Here is a 17154-nt window from a genome sequence, read left to right on the forward strand (position 1 = left end):
TCTCCTTTTTTAATGTTTTCCTAAATGCTTTGTGTTCAAAGTTTTTATCATTTTCAGCTTCTCCAAAGGTGGTTTTGTTTTTCCTTCAGGGAGAGACTGAGGCTGATGACCTCAAAATCCCACTCTGAATTTCACAACAGCCCCTGCGCCTAACTGATTTATGGACATCCCCGTTTGGAAATTACCAGGCACCTTAAAATCAACCCCAAACTGACCTTACCGCTTTCTTCCACCCCCCAGCTGCTTTCTCCTGTATTTAACTCAGCCATTGCCTAGTTACACAAGCTGGAAACTTGGATATCACACTCAACAGCTCCTGTTCCTCTCGGCCCCTTCCCCAAAACAATAAATATTAGTTGAATAGTCATCCAGCCATGACCAACCTTGCTCTTTCTACTTGCTTTCTCTCCACTTACCATGCAACCTTAGGCAAGTTCATTAATTTTCTGTTCCTTGGATTTCCCATCCATAAAATGGGGGTAATTATATCTACCTCCTAGAGTTGCAAAGATTTAAGTGAGATAATGGGGTTTGAAATATCAGCTGCAGTTATTCAGACCATCACCAGGCCACATCCTGCTGACTTTTTAAAAAGTTTTTTAATTTTATTTTTAAGTAATCCTACACCCAATGTGGGTTCAAACTCACAACCCTGAGATTAAGAGCCACACGCTCCTCTGACTGACCAGCCAGGTGTCCCCAACCCACATCTTGTTTACTGAAACCACCTCCTAATGAGTCTCTCTCTCTCTCTCTCTCTCTCTCTCTCTCTCTCTCCAGTTCATCCATTTGTTTTTGAGAGAGGGAGCATGCGTGAGTAAGGGAGGGGTGGAGACGGAGAGAAAGAGAATCCCAAGTAGGCTCTGCACTGTCAGTATGGAGCCTGATGCAGGGCTCAAACCCATGAACCATGAGATCATGACCCGAGCTGAAATCGAGAGCCAGCCGCTCAACCGACTGAGCCACCCAGGCATCCCATGCATCTCTTTTCCATTTGCAATCCCCTCTGGTCTATTCTGCCTAGCTGGAGCTAGATCTTTCTAAAGGGCAAATCCTTTCTTTGCCACTGTTCTGTGTAAAATCTTCTCATGCTTCCCATCGCCCGTTGCGTATGGTGAAACTCTTTTGGTGTAATTTTTGAGGAGGTCATCCGTGCTCTGGCCTCTGCCACCCTCCACTGCCCTCAGCTTCAGTTCTCTGTGCTATCAACGCTACAAGCCGAATCTCTTTCTCTCCACTCCTGGCCAACTCCTTGTCCTTCAAGTCTCATTCCTAACTTGTTCTAAGAACCCTTTCCTGATCCCACAAGATGAACAGGTGTCCCGTTTCTGTGTTCCATGAGTTTGTGCCAAAGCACTTTATCCCTGCTTCATAACTGCCTGCTTACTTTTTCATCTCCTCCATTAGACTTTGGTACCCTTGAAGAAGTCATTGTGTCTTGCTCACTATTGTATTAGCAAATGTTTGACTTAAGATATAGAGTAGGCAGGCAACAGATATTTGTTGGATAAGAGAGAGGACATTATGTGTAAACTTCATTCCCCTCAGCAGAGCTGGTGACTTCAGTTCCAATTTGTCACCACACAAGCTACTCACCAAAGAACGTTAGAAGTTCTGTCATTGGATATCTGGTGGGGCCTTATGCAAGATGAAGAAGGCTCCCAGAGCCAATATGACCTATCAAAGACACCTCCCAGCCTGTCCCCCAGATAAAGCTGGGATAATAAAGGCAGCCACCCCTGGTGGTTCCTGTATTTGATGGGTCATTGTCATCTTCTCTCTAGGAATAGATTCTTTATGGCAACTTTGGAGCTGTGTTGCAAGGTAGGCTGTCAACACAGGAAACTTGGGCAGGATTTTAAGCTCCCTGTTCTAAGTTTGGTATTTGATCAGCCTCTGAATTCTTCAAGCAGAGCACATAAACAAATAAGTGGTGGGTAATCTTTTGCAGGAAGAATCCAGATTCCTATGAGAATCTAATGAAAAGTTTCGGATCATTTGCTTTTATTGAGTTTTCAGAATTCTTTATATGTTTCGGACACAAGTCCTTTATCATACATATGACTTACAAGTATTTCTCCCAGTCTTTGGCCTTGCCTTTCATGCTCTTAATAGTGTCTTTCAAAGAACCAAAGTTTTAAATTTTGATCACCTGCAGTTTTCTGATAGGATTTTTACCCCAGGTTTCCTTTTCTAGATCTTCACATTGGTATCTTGAATCATAGCACTTAAATCTTTGTTTTTTTAGCAAAGGAAGGGAGAAAGCACGCTTTCTGGACTTCATTCTTGTTTAGTTACATCCACTCTACTGGAGTTTGAGTTTTAGCCTAGGTAGTACTGCCATTAGATCAGGGCAGCAGGGCCACCACCCTGAGCCCTGCTCTTTAAAGGTCCCTGATCTGGCTTAGCTCTAGTTGCACCTTCGCTCATGGGGCTAAGGATGTGCCCATCTAGAGCTCATACCTCCTCCTTCCCTTTCTAGATCACAAACTCTAAGTACCCAGGACCTTGGAATTCTTTGCCCAAATAGCTCCCTTTCAAGTGTCTTCCCCAGGTTTGTGTTCTTGAAGGTAAACCAATCTGCACGTGTGTACCCCTAGGCCTTAGGTTTGGGAGGATAGACTGAGATTACACCTGCAGGTTGCGTAGCCTCACGCATGTGGATGTTAGGGCCCACCTAGAACGGGACAGATACAGAGTAGGGAAAGAAGGGGACAGGCCTCTATTTGTACTCTTCTTCAGTCCTGGTTCCAACTGTCCTATCAAAAATTTCCAAAAAAAAAAAAAAAAAAAAATTCCGGGGCACCTGGTTGACTGAGTAGGAAGAGCATTGGACTCTTGATCTCGGGGTCATGAGTTCGAGCCCCACATTGGGTATAGAGATTACTTAAAAAAATAAATAAACTTAAAAAACTTGAGTGCCTGGCTGCCTCAGTCAGTACAGCATGCAACTCTAGATCTTGGGGTTGTGAGTTTAAGCCCCGCAGTGGGTGTCGAGCTTACTGTATATTTTTTTAAATTTTATGTTTTATTTTTAAAAATTTACATCACATGAGTTAGCATATAGTGCAACAATGATTTCAGGAGTAGATTCCTTAGTGCCCCTTAGCCATTTAGCCCATCCCCCCTCCCACAACCCCTCCAGTAACCCTCAGTTTGTTCTCCACATTTATGAGTCTCTTCTGTTCTGTCCCCCTCCCTGTTTTTATATTATTTTTGCTTCCCTTCCCTTATGTTCATCTGTTTTGTCTCTTAAAGTCCTCATATGAGTGAAGTCATATGATTTTTGTCTTTCTCTAATTTCACTTAGCATAATACCCTCCAGTTCCATCCATGTAGCTGCAAATGGCAAGATTTCATTCTGATTGCCGAGTAATACTCCATTGTATATACATACCACATCCTCTTTATCCGTTCATCCTTCGATGGATGTTTGGGCTCTTTCCATACTTTGGCTATTGTTGATAGTGCTGCTATAAACATGGGGGTGCATGTGTCCCTTCGAAACAGCACACCTGTATCCCGTGGATAAATGCCTAGTAGTGCAATTCCTGGGTCGTAGGGTAGTTCTATTTTTAGTTTTTTGAGGAAACTCTGTACTGTTTTCCAGAGTGGCTACACCAGCTTGTATTCCCACAAACAACGCAAAAGAGATCTTCTTTCTCCGCATCCTCGCCAACATCTGTTGTTGCCTGAGTTGTTAACGTTAGCCATTCTGATAGGTGTAAGGTGGTATCTCATTGTGGTTTTGATTGAGCTTACTTTAAAAAAATGTATGGGCCTGGGTGGCTCTGTCAGTTAAGCACCCAGCTGACAGCGCAGGGCCTACTTGGGATTCTCTCTCCCAATTTCTCTCTCAAAATAAATAAATAAACATTTTTTTTTTTTAATTTTCCACAAGTGGCTTATCGTGGGGGAGTCAGAACCTATGAAATCCAGATTTCTGAGGTAAGTTATTTGTTGGATGGATGAATATACTATGAATGGAACCAGAACACCGAAAGAGGAGGAGTCTGGGACGGGTATGGAGATTACAAGTTAAGTCATTTAACAAACATTTGTTGAGTACCAGGTTAGGTACCTGGCATAAAACTGAATGAGATGAAGACTCTGCCCTTGTAGAACTTATATGCTGGTGGGGGAGATGGACAATAAACAAAGACATATATATCATCAGGTGATAACAAGAAAAACAGACATAAGGGAAGGAGAGTGAAGGGGACCGCTGTTTCGGAGAGAGTGCTCAAGGAAAGCCCCTCTAAAGAGGTGACATTAGAGCACAGCCCTAAATGAGCCACCAGAATATCTGGGGGAAGTGTTATGAATACTTAATTTACTGAAAAGCAAACGTTAAGTGGTGAGGCAGTGGTTGGCATACTAGAGGAACAACCACCAGGTTGGTGGGGGTGGAGTTCATTGAGCAAGGGGTCAAAAGGTGGGAGATGAAAACCATCTTTAGAGACTAGCTGTTGAGTCTGAAGAACCTACTGCATCCAAACATATAGTCATATGCCCATCAGGTAGTTGCAAATGTGAGTCCAGAACTCAGGGCCAAAAGTGGGGCTGTACATAAAGAAATGGGAATAGCTGGTATGGAGATGATATTGTAAAGGACGCATATGAATGGGCGACCCTGATAGAGCGTAAGAACAGTGTGAAGGGTGGAATCCTGGGAACACCAGTAGATAACAATGGGCAGAGGAGAGGACCTAGAGGTAATACCTAGAAGTATTACAGAGCCCAGAAAATCAGGAGACGAGAGTCACAGGGCCAAGGGATGGGGCATATTTCAAGCTGTCCAAACATAGCGAAGATGTCTAGTGAGATACTGTATTTGAAACCCTTTGTAAATGGGAAAACTCTATGTGAGCACAAGGTATTACAGTCTTGTTATTATTAATGATAATTAGAGAACACTTCCTCCTCCTAAAGGATATTTCAATTTAAGGGTAATGAGAATTTAGTTACATACACATAGTCTATTTATAATCAATTCTTACTGTCTTATTGAATCTTAAAATCAAGTCATGGGTAAGTTTAACTGAAGGAGCAGGATTCACAGTCCCTGTTGAATCTGATTTGGGTAACCATGTATTTAACTTGTATACTTGAATATGGGTAAGAATATCTTAAAATTGTCCTGGATTTGGGTCAAGAGCTTACAGTAACACTTCCGTGAACGATTTGCAGACTATAGCTCTTCTTCCCTTTAAGGGAAGCCTTAAAATAACTAGAATTCAATGGACCAAATGTTATGCTCAATAGTCTCCTGGAATTTGATTTCTGGAATTTAGATAGCAGGTGTCGCCACCGCCTGTGCCTCTCTCTTTAAATGGCTGCAGAGTTCAGTGTCAATGGATAGATGGATCAAGGTTCTCGTGGTGGGTTGCCAGGGAATCTTGTTGCCAAGTATGTCAAATTCTTCCATGAGACCACGTGTTCGTCGCTCTTAAACCGGGTCTAACGATCCTAATTAGACTTGAAAGTTGATTCTTGCCTTTCTTGAGTGTGGAGGAATGGAAGGTTAGAAAGGAGAGCTCACTTTTCTCGCTTTTTCCGTATTCCCTCAACAGAACTCAAGGAGAACAGAGAACTCGTGAGAAAAAGTAATCAGGACAAAAAGAACTTCAAAATCAGAGACTTCCAACATAAGCTTTGGGAATATGAAGGCTTTTTTTTTTAGTGTTTATTTATTTTTGAGAGGGGGAGCAGCAGGGGAGGGACAGAGAGAGAGGGAGACACAGAATCCAAAGCAGGTCCCAGGCTCTGAGCTTTAAGCACAGAGCCCAACGCAGGGCTCCAACTCACAAACCACGAGATCATGACCCGAGCTGAAGTCAGTTGCTTAACCAACTGAGCCACCCAGGTGCCCAGGTAATATGAAGTCTTAAAAAGAGGGACGTTTAACTTTATTGGTTTTGATTCATCTCTTCTGGCTGTGTAGCATAATGATTAAGAGACTAGAATCTGGAGTTACACCAGAGTTTGAGTCTCAGCTATAGCTCGGGCCTTAGTTTCCTTTTCTTTTTTTCTTTTAATTTGTTTTCTTTTTTAATTTTTTGGTTGTTTTTATCTATTTTTGAGAGACAGAGGATAATTAGGAGAGGGGGAGAGAGAGGGAGACACAGAATCTGAAGCAAGCTCCAGGTTCTGAGCTGTCAGTACAGAACCTGACACAGGACTTGAACTCATGAACAGAGAGATCATGACCTGAGCTGAAGTTGGATACTTAACCGACTGAGCCACCCAGGCACCCCCCCCCTTTTTTTTTTTAAGTTTATTTATTTTGAGAGAGAAAGCGAGGGGCAGAGAGAGACGGAGAGAGAATCCCAATCAGGCTCCATACTGGCAGAGCGGAGTCTGACATGGAGCTTGAAACCACCACAACCTGAGCCAATATCAAGAGTCAGAGGCTTAACTGAGACATGCAGGCGCCCTGTGGGCCTTAGTTTTTTCATCGGCAAAAGGGAGTTGATACATCTTTGTACTTGTCTCACATACTTCAAGCATTAAATGAGCATTAAACCTACCCAGAGAACTGTTGCTTCCCAATGTCGAGAACTTTTGAGGACACACGTTTGTTCTTAGATGCCGTCATTTCTCAGAACAAGCTCCAATTGCTTTGGGAAGCCAACGTGCAAACCATGTAAGGAAAATGTTGCCATTATCCCATATCACAGTTTGCTTCGGACTCTGAATAGTATCCTCTAGCTTGTCAGATTGACAGTGATGATGTTTTGGCTGGTAAAAATAGGTACCCTCTACAAGCGAAGACTCTGTCAGTGCTGAGACTTTAACTGAAAAGTAGCTTGGTGAAGTAGCTTTAGACTCACACAGAGCTGGGCCTCACTGAGTTCCAGTGGTGTGGCTTTGCGCAAATGTTTTAACCTTTCTGAGACTTGTTTTCTCCATAAAAATAGGAAAATACTACTCTTAAAGCTTTCATATAAGGAACATCAGTAGCATGTGTGAACACCCAATACATAGCAGAAGCTTAACTTACAGTAGGAGTGATTATTGTTTAAAATGTCTTGCAGCTAAGGTGGAGATACGCTTTCCATTTTAAAGTGGCTTTGACGGGGGTGGCTCAGTTGGTTAAGCGCCTGACTTCAGCTCAGGTCACGATCTCACAGTTTGTGGGTTCGAGCCCTGCGTTGGGCTCTGTGCTGACAGCTTAGAGCCTGAGCCTGCTTCGGATTCCGTGTCTCCCTCTCTCCCTGTTCCTCCCCCACTCATGCTCTGTCTCTCTCTCTCTCTCTCTCCTTCAAAAATAAATACAAACAGGGGCGCCTGGGTGGCGCAGTCGGTTAAGCGTCCGACTTCAGCCAGGTCACGATCTCGCCGTCCGTGAGTTCGAGCCCCGCGTCGGGCTCTGGGCTGATGGCTCAGAGCCTGGAGCCTGTTTCCGATTCTGTGTCTCCCTCTCTCTCTGCCCCTCCCCCGTTCATGCTCTGTCTCTCTCTGTCCCAAAAATAAATAAACGTTGAAAAAAAAATTAAAAAAAAATACAAACATTAATAAAGTGGCTTTGACGAATTTGAGAATTAGGAGAGAATTCAACAGGCCAGGGCAAGGATAATCTTCAAAAGAAAAAATATGCGACAGAAATGATAAAGGCGGCATACAAGAAGGTCTTGGGGTGAATTGACTACAAGCTGTTTTCAAGTCAGCCACACTGCATATTATTTCTTAGAAGAAGCACAATCCTAGGAAGTATAAATGAAAAACAGCCTTCAGTTCTGGTCAGCTTGATTGTAACAGTTTTGGAAAGCTCCTTAAAATAATTTAAAAGAAAAGAGAGAGAGAAAGTTTGATGAAGAAAATGAAGTTTGAGGTTTTCAGGTAATGCTGGGTAGAGGACTCCTGGCACCTAATGTCAGCAGGGATTGTTTGCTGATATCCTTTCCACAACAGGCTACACGTGGTATTGGTTTCCTATTTTTCCTCTTCTCTTTCTTACTTTCTATATTGTTTCTTTTTCCTTTCCCCTGCCTGTGCCTTTGAACTGTGCCTGGGATAGCTCGTCCTTGTTAGTGGCAAGTGAAGGCACTTCGAAGAAGCTAGATTGATGTAATCGTGTTTGGAGTCTGAAGGATAAAAGGGAGAAGCATATGATTGATCTAAGGTTCCGGTAAGAAGGGTTGGTACATTAAAAAAACCATTCTTTTAATGTTTATTTATTTTTGAGAGAGAGAGAGAGAGCGCGCGAGCAGGGGAGGGGCAGAGAGAGAGGGAGCCCCAGAATCCGAAGCAGGTTCCAGGCTCTGAGCTGTCACAACACAGTCCCACGCGGGGCTCAAACCCACAAACCACGAGGTCATGACCCGAGCCGAAGTCGGACACTTAACTGACTGAGGCACCCAGGCACCCCAAGGAGGGTTGTTCATTTTAAACATTCTCTGTTAACTTTAGTTTGTAAGTAGTAAAAGCCAAAGCTTCAATTTGAATATTCTGGTGCCCTGTAATTGTTTTAAGAAGCAAAAGCACGTTCGTTAACATATCAGCTCAGACCACACATCTGGTCTGTGACAGGTAAGGGTTGTAAAACAGCGTGGCTGCGCTGTTACCTAATCTCAAAAGATTAGGGACATAGCTGGTGTGCTCCTTAACCGCTCACTTTTATTATGTTTATTTATATATCTGGCCTGCTTTGTTAGCTTTGCCTGCTTTGTAAGCTCTTAGGGGATAGAGATTGTGTTTCATTCATTTTATATTCCCTACTTTTTTTTTAATATTTATTTCTGAGAGGGAGAGAGTGCAAGCAGGGGAGGGAGGGACAGAGAGAGGGAGACACAGAGTCCGAAGCAGGCTCCAGACTCTGAGATGTCAGCACACAGCCCAAGTCGGACACTTAACCAACTGAGTCACCCAGGCACCCCCACGTTCCCCACTTTTAACGCAGTGATTTGTCTGCAGAGGGCATACAATACGTATTTGTGGAATATCAAATTCACAGACACACACACACACACACACATTTTTTTTTGAAATTCAAAACTCCAATGACCATATTTTCCAAACTAAAAAATCAAGATACATGCTCTGAAAAGGTGGAGTATAGTTATGAGGACTATATGGCCAAAACACTTGAAATGTTATTCCAGAAAATATCAGGTGATGGAATCACTTTAATTGCAGTATTCAGCCCAGGGGTTCTTATCCTGTGGTCAGTGGAGCTAAAGGAGTCTCTGGATGGAAGCAGATGGTCCATCATCTTGGACAGAAAGAAATCTTATCTTTCTTTTCAGCGACGGCCAACTGAAACTTAGCATTTTCCACCACTGTGAATACCGGCAACAAACCACAGTAGAATTAGCATCTTTCACTCTGTCACCAGTAGAAATCACAGACATTTTCATATCACATTATAGTTATCATGGACTTCTTGCATACCTTCTCATGACTACTTTAAAATTTCAGTAGTTAGAGCGCCTGGGTGGCTCAGGTGGTTAAGTGTCTGACTCTTGGTTTGGGCTCAGGTTATGTGATCTTGTGGTGATCAGTGAGATCGGGTCTCAGTCCCACTCTGTGCTCTCAGCACAGAGCCTGCTTGAGATTCTCTCTCCCTCTCTCCCTCTCTCTCTCAAAATAAAAAACTTAAAGAGTGGGGAAAAAGAGGGGTGCCTGGGTGGCTCAGTCGGTTAAGTGTCCGACTTCGGCTCAGGTCATGATCTCATGGTTTGTGAGTTCGAGTCCTGTGTCGGGCTCTGTACTGACAGCTCAGAGCCTGGAATGAGCTTCAGATTCTGTGTCTCCTACTCTCTCTGTCCTTCCCCTGCTCACACTCTGTCTCTGTCTCAAAAATAAATAAACATTAAAAAAAAAGAAGAAAAAAAAGAAATACTTTAAAAAAGTTAAAAAATAAGGGGTGTGTGGGTGGCTCAGTGGTTGGACATCCAACTTCAGCTCAGGTCACGATCTCACAGTTAGTGAGTTTGAGCCCTGCGTCGGGCTCTGTGCTGACAGTCCAGAGCCTGGAGCTTGCCACGGATTCTGTGTCTCCCTCTCTCTCTCTGCCCCTCCCCTGCTCGTGCTCTCTCTCGCTTTCTCAAAAATAAACATTTGGGGCGCCTGGGTGGCGCAGTCGGTTAAGCGTCCGACTTCAGCCAGGTCACGATCTCGCGGTCCGTGAGTTCGAGCCCCGCGTCAGGCTCTGGGCTGATGGCTCGGAGCCTGGAGCCTGTTTCCGATTCTGTGTCTCCCTCTCTCTCTGCCCTTCCCCCATTCATGCTCTGTCTCTCTCTGTCCCAAAAATAAATAAACGTTGAAAAAAAAAATTAAAAAAAAAATAAACATTAAAAAATACATTAAAAGTTAAAAAATTTTCAGTAGTTATTTGATCTACTGCAAGATCTTGATATTTCATGTTAGTAAAGACTACTGTATCACAAGTTTGTTCTTAAAATATATTAATGTATTGTGTTTCAATATAAAGCTTCTTTTGTAATGCTATGTATTTTATTTTTAAATCTAGAAGAGATCCATAGTTCTTATTGGACTGTCAAAGGACACTAAAAAGGTTAAGAACCCTTGAGCTAGAAAGAGGTTAATAAAGTTTAAACTTTGAGGTCCCTCACTTTTACCATGCCCTTCCAAGATTGTGTTTTTCAATGTTGTTTTTTTATCATTTTATGTTACTTCTCACAAAGATCCCAGCATTTGTGTAAGTTTCACTAATCCAAAACTCGGATCCACTGAGACATTTAGCTTGGTACTGGGCATAGGTTTTTATTTTTTAATTTTAAAGTTTATTTATTTAGAGAGAAAGAGAAAGAGAGAGAAGGTGAGCACAGGAGGGGCAGAGAGAGAATCCCAAGCAGGCTCCAACTGTCTGCTCCAGAGATGGAGGCCTGACTAGAACTAACGAAAGGTGAGATCACGACCTGAGGCGCAATCAAGAGTCAGACACTTAGGGGCGCCTGGGTAGCTCAGTCCTTAAGGGTCTGACTTCCGCTCAGGTCATGATCTCACATTTGGTGAGTTGAAGCCCCACACGGGGCTCTTTGCTGACAGAACAGAGCCTGCAGCCTGCTTCTGATTCTGTTGTCTCCAGATCTCTCTCCCCCTCCCCGCTCCCCAGTAAATAAATAAATAAACCTTTAAAGAGACGCTTAGATCACCCAGGCGCCCCCACGTAACAGGTTTGTAATAATTAATTTGGGGCTGGTCGGTTCTGAGAAACTTAATTGATCCTCTAGTGTATCTGGAAATCCTGCAGACCACTGCTTGACCTTCTCCAGTCCCTAAGAGTAGGGTATTGGATGTTGGGATAGGGAAGAGCTGGGAAGGTTGTGGGAGGAGACAGGCTTTGGACTAAGGCGAGGATAGGGAACAAACCGGTAAGGGCGGAGGGTAAGAAATAGGCTTAGGAATAACAGGAATTTGCTTCCTTTGGGACTTAGCTCTTCCCCCCCCCCCCCCCCCCCCCCCGCACAGCTCTTTTGGCTTCACGCATGCGTATGTCTGCCTTACTACTTCATAAAAAATGAGCTTCAAACCCTGTGGGAAAAAAGGTCCCTGTTCCAGCACGTGTGAGTTGACACTGCTCTTGGGTCATGCCAACTTTGGCGATTTCCCTCACATTCTGAGCTGACCCAATGACGTGTGGAAGGGAGCCAGGCGGCAGTTTTCCAATCCGAGGGATGATTTTCTACGTGAAACTCTACAGCCAGACGGCCGGCCAAATCTTTCTTAAACCGCGTTCCAACCATCGCCCAAAAGATGACCCAGAGGGAGGCCCGACCGCGTGGCGGTGGGCGTGTCTGGGGCGAACGCCGGCGGCGCGAGAGGGATTAGGGACGCCTCGGCGCGGGCGAAGGGACGGGAGGATCGCGGCGGAGCGAGGCCCGCGGGGACAGCAGGGGGCGGGGTTCCGGAGGCGGCCACGCGGCCTGAGGCCTAGCTTTTCGGTCTCGCCCCGGCGGCGGACGAGAAAGGAAGAAGCCCGGATTCTCAGGGCCTGGTGCCCCGCAGCCTCGCCTCTACCCGGGGCTTCACCACAGACCCCTTTGTGTTCCTGCCCCCGCCCCGGAGGCGCCCCAGCCGGCGGCGCTGACTTCGCTCATTGGCTCAGCCGATGGCTTCATCGATTGGCTCCCTTGTCCCCCTGCGTGAGCCGCTGCTTCTCGCTACTATTGGGCGCCTGGGCTGCCTTTCAGGCCGCCGCGCGAAATGATTGCCCGGCCACTCGGAGTCCCTGGAAGCAGTTCCGGGAAACCCCGCGTGCTGCCGGGATCGCGTCTCTGTCCATGAGGGGGGGAGGGGGTGGCGCGCGCGCCATTTCTAGTCGTTTTCAAAGCGCCTCGCGCTGATTCTCACGGGCCCGGCCGGCGGCCCCAGCTCTGTCCTGGTGAGTCTCGCGCCGGCCCGTGGGGGGAGGGGCCGGGAGCCCCGATCCGACCCGACGGGGCCCATCCCGGGCTCGGCGCCTCGGCCCCAGTTTCGTTTTCGCACCGAGGCCCCGGGGTGGGGGTGGGGATGGGCTGGGGGCGGCTGCGGCTTCGGCCTCGTCCGGCCGCGCCGCGGAGGGCCTAGCCCCGCCGAGGCGCCTCCTCGCCCTTGCGCATCCTCCCCCCGCCCCTCCAACCCTCGGCCCGCGGTCCGCGCCGCCGGGTGCTCTCCGCGCGGCCTGCTGGGGACGGCCGTGTTTTTCCCGCCTCCGCCGGCCGCTCCACGCGGCCGGCCGGGCGGCCTAAGGCGCCCGCGGCCCCTTCGTCTCCCCCCCCCCCCCCCCTCCGGAGCCGCTTCGCTCTCGTCTCGGCCGGCCTAGCCACGAGTGGGATGTGTTACCGATCGGGACGGGCCTGAGGGGGTGGGGTGGGCAGGGGGCGGGATGCAAACCCGGGGTTACCTGAGCCGGGAGAAAACTTTTGTGCGAGCTGGAGCCCAGGGGCCGATGTGTGTAGGAAGCCTTCCTCCCCTCCCCCACGCTGCATGCTGCGAGCCGAGATTTGAAGGAAAAAATGACTACTAGAGGCCACGAAACTTAGGCTTCGAGCGGCGTCTGAGAGGCACGATTCTGAGACTGTCACAGGCGCACCAAATTGGAAGGGCGATTCTTTTTCTTAGGCGGCAGTAACCGTGTCGCCACAAGATGAAACTTAAAGCCAAGGGGTTCTTGAAAGGTTCGGTCCTTTCACGCTGACCTGTTTGAGATTTTTGCTGTCCCTCAAGAGGCTGAATTTATGTCTCGTGAGTCAGTCGTAGGATAAGGGCTTGACACTCCTAGCCCGTGAGATAACCGTTAGTTTTCATTTCTTTGGTCCTTTGAAAGCCCGTCTCTTAATATGAAGAATTTGCGCAGAGATGTTCAGAAAAAGTCAGGGAGGGGCTAGTGCTGACTTCCCAAATCTCCCAGCAGCCCTTTAAAATCTTATTTAAATGTTTCCTTTTTGCAAAAATGCTTATCAAATGACTCTAGTCACAGTACATTTGCTGCATCCAGAAATATGGTTTGGCTGTGTGGCATTGTGTTGAATTGACACAAGAGTTTTAAACGATCTCCTATGACATAAAAGACTTTTTTTTTTTTTTTTTAAATGAGCACATTGTATTTGGCTTGAGACAGGTTTTTTCCTTGGTCCGAAAGGTTTTATTTTCTGGAATCTAATTATTTTACTTTTTTTGTGGTTAAAGTTTACAAACTTTTTGAAAATTCCAACCAATTTCAGAATCAACTTGTAGGAGAGCCTTTACAATGAAATGATGGTCATAAATGTTTCTATCTTGTGCTTAATGACACAACTTGTCTTTTTGCTTTACACATACTTAAAAAAAATACCACCTTACCAGATGTTCGTTGAACTTTCCTGTTAAAAATTTGCTTCTTTTCTGTGGCTAATAGAATTCCCAGGTGCAATACTGTAAGGGTCTTGTGATACTGAGAACTTTTGAGTTCTGATGATCTTAATGGTTGTATTTGGGGGTGGGGGAACGTGGGCAAACAGAACTATATGTTCGCAGATTTTGGACTTTAGAGTGCATCTTTATAGAAATAGGTTGTATTAATCAGTAAACGTATTCATCTTACACTGTAAGTAGTTTCTTGATCAAAAGCGTGTCAGTTTTGAATGTTTTCGTTTTTGCCAATTCATCAGAATTTGAGGCTTGCCTTGAGAAGCATTTCTCCACCCAGAGTTTAACCAGAGTCTGCGTCTGTATAGACATTAGTGGGCTATCAAGTCTTAACGTTTGTAATCATAAGAAGTCATATTTATCTTATTTTCCGAATAACCCTTTCTGCATTTTCCTCTCTTCCTGTTCTCTGTTACCTCCTTCCCCTTGGTCTTCCTCCCTTTTTCATTAATGTCAACTAAGTATCTGTGGACTTTGAGATGAAAAGAAGTTGTTATAGGTCAGAAAACTGCACCTGCTGCATTTGCACAGTGGTTGATAAGCAATTTGGAAGTGTGGTTATCGCGGGTTTTAGTGCTTTTTAGGAAGCTTGTATTTTCTTTCTAGCTAACTAGGGTACCTTGAGGTTCATCAAGAAAAGTAGGCTTCTTCTTGAGATCCACCTTCATGTCCTTTATTTCAGTATTTGTTGCAATGTCTTTATTCTGCTGCTTATTATCTTCATCACATTCACTACAGACCAGTGCACTTTAATTCCCTGTCTTTTAGAGGCAGTATAGAGACTGGCCTTATATGGTTTTATTATCTAATCTCTCTCTTCAGGGAGTTGGTCCATTTCAGCATTACATACAGGTTGAACATACAAAAAAATAATTTGGGTAGGTTAATCTGGGACATCTGACCTAAGTTTACCCTAATTTAGGTAATGTTTGTTGAAACTATTTGGAAGAAGTTAGCTGTCCATTCTTCAATATGTTTTTGGAGCTTTATTTTACTGATATGAAAAATTCAATACGTACTCATGATTTTTTTTTTTTTAAAGAAGCAACCTCAATTATAGCTCATGTTTTATTTTATGTGGACTTAACACAATCGTTTAGCTTTTAAACTTGGTCATTTTTTCTTTTAAATCTGTGAATGGGAAAATAGCAAATTAATTTTAGAACAAAAATTAATGTCAAGTTGTGTTTTTTCTTTTTTAAGTGAGGCGGAGAAAACCCAAACCACCAGCATGTTGAACTAGAGACAGCAGAGCATTTATTTCACACCTATCCTAGATTTGAAGCAGAACTAGGATAATTTGAAAGTCCCCAAACTTTGATGAAGTGGTCTGTGGGTGTTCATTGTTTCTAAATCAAACTTTTAAAACTGTATAAGAATTGAGAGCTGATGGGCTTTTTAGGATTTTGTGATTTGTTGATATGCTTGTGAGGACACAACAGCTGCTTTTGTTAATCAGCAATTCTACCTTTAGTAAATTCAAGCCTTTTTTTAACCTGGTGTACATGAAGTTCCTTAAAGATCTGATGCTTCCATGTACATTTTTTATGGTTTTACAGGATTATTATTGCAAATTTAGGTCAGATACATCACAAAAGGCATATAATATTATTTTGATAGAGTTTATTAGCAGCATGTATACAAATTAGTTTAGATAAATCATGCATTGTCCTACAAACTAGTTATTTCTGGCTTAATGTAATATAGCTCCTGAATTTTTTCCAGCAGCATAATAAAATGGCTAATCAGGTGAATGGTAATGCGGTACAGTTAAAAGAAGAGGAAGAACCAATGGATACTTCCAGTGTAACTCACACAGAACACTACAAGACACTGATAGAGGCAGGCCTCCCACAGAAGGTGGCAGAAAGACTTGATGAAATATTTCAGACAGGTATAATATGCATTTCTTGTTTCTGACTGGTTATGAAAGTGAGGGCAAACCACTTTGAATTTTATAGATTTTTTTTTTAAGGTTAAATAATACTTATTGTTTCTGATCTATGTAGAGCCGAATGTTTGTTACTTTCCCTTCATTGAGGGCATATTGGGTTTGACTTTGATATTCTTATTTCATTATTTTGAAGCCTTCTTAGTGTTGAATATGCAGTCTTAGTTGTTTCAGAACGGTACATCAATTTGTCTTAGATTTACCACCAATTAAAATGTATGTTTCAGCATACCAAATTTTACATTTTCTTAATCTAAATCAGTCATCATTTTGCTTTTACTTTTCTACTTTTAGCTTCTTAAAGTGATTGTTAAATCAGCTTAGGTCTGATTAGGTGGCATAATAAGAGGACTGGTGAGACTGTATTGTCTGAAACGATAATAAATGTCAGACTTCTTGAGAGTTTGTGGCCTGTCTAAGTTTCTAATAGACAAAAATCCACATCTCTCAGTAATTTGGAAGTGTTTGGTTTGTAACAGCTGCTTTTAAAAAAAATCTAGAAGTCCCATGGATAAGTGCTTAAGCAAATATGAATATCTTAATATGGTTGGTTGTAAGTGGTTTGAAGTTTTAAAGAGGGAGAGAAATATTTACCCTTAGGGAGTGTTGTTCATAAATAAATGTGTCCTCCCCCTTTGGGGCCATAGATGGAAACTTTCTTCCTCTGTGTTTTGTGTGCCTATCCAGATTTGGGAGAGAGAATTGAATTGTCCGACAAATGTGTCTTAAGTACTCTAGTAACAAATATCTGTTTTTTTGTCCTTAAATTTTTTTTTTTTTTTTCAAATCTGAGAAGCTTAGGATAATTTTAGACATTAAAATGACTTTCTAAAAATGACTCCTGGGTGATGGTTCCATTTGAAAATCAGTCCTCAGGAACTTGCTGTGACATTCTGCCATAGAGAATTGGCAGTGATTTGCTCAGAGATGCTCTCTTGTAGAGTGTTTGTTATTGATAAGAGGCTGATGGTTTGGGTGTAGGGTTGGATTGACAGAATGGATTGATGGGTGTCCTGAGTTGTGGCTTTGGGTGGTGGTATGGAATATGGAAGTAAGGAAACTCCACTTATTTAGGCATGCTCATTTTGAGCTTTTAAAACAAATCTTGGCAACATTTTCTTAAAGTAACTTTACAAATGGCATTACATTTATTTAAAATATATTTATTGTATGGAATAACGTTCTTTTTGGCTTTATCAAAATGGAGTCACTTTTGATGTTAGTTCATATGGACTCGGGTTTTAATCTGCCAAATATTTCCATTTTACATTGGATCAATTCTGAAATATATTCTTACATAGAGAGAAACACAACACAAACTTAACAGACTTAAGAAACTATATTATAAA

The 17154-nt window shown here is 43.7% G+C and overlaps 1 protein-coding gene across 5 annotated transcripts in view; it reads left to right on the forward strand.

Annotated features, from left to right (window-relative positions):
• The first annotated feature begins 12191 nt into the window (after positions 1 to 12191).
• The window catches only part of HNRNPR (heterogeneous nuclear ribonucleoprotein R), a 32434-nt gene continuing 27471 nt past the window's right edge, over positions 12192 to 17154 (forward strand). For 2 of the 5 annotated variants that reach the window (XM_047869567.1, XM_047869569.1), the window contains exons 1-2: positions 12201 to 12349; positions 15583 to 15748. In XM_047869567.1, coding sequence (XP_047725523.1) covers positions 15592 to 15748 — 157 coding nt within the window. In that variant the 5' untranslated portion in view covers positions 12201 to 12349; positions 15583 to 15591. Of the gene's footprint in view, positions 12350 to 15579; positions 15749 to 17154 lie in introns of all 5 variants that reach the window. The other 3 variants (XM_047869568.1, XM_047869570.1, XM_047869571.1) reach the window with 3 other exon arrangements.

The sequence above is a fragment of the Prionailurus viverrinus genome, chromosome C1 (genome assembly GCF_022837055.1).
Source record: "Prionailurus viverrinus isolate Anna chromosome C1, UM_Priviv_1.0, whole genome shotgun sequence".
Lineage (NCBI taxonomy): Eukaryota > Metazoa > Chordata > Mammalia > Carnivora > Felidae > Prionailurus > Prionailurus viverrinus.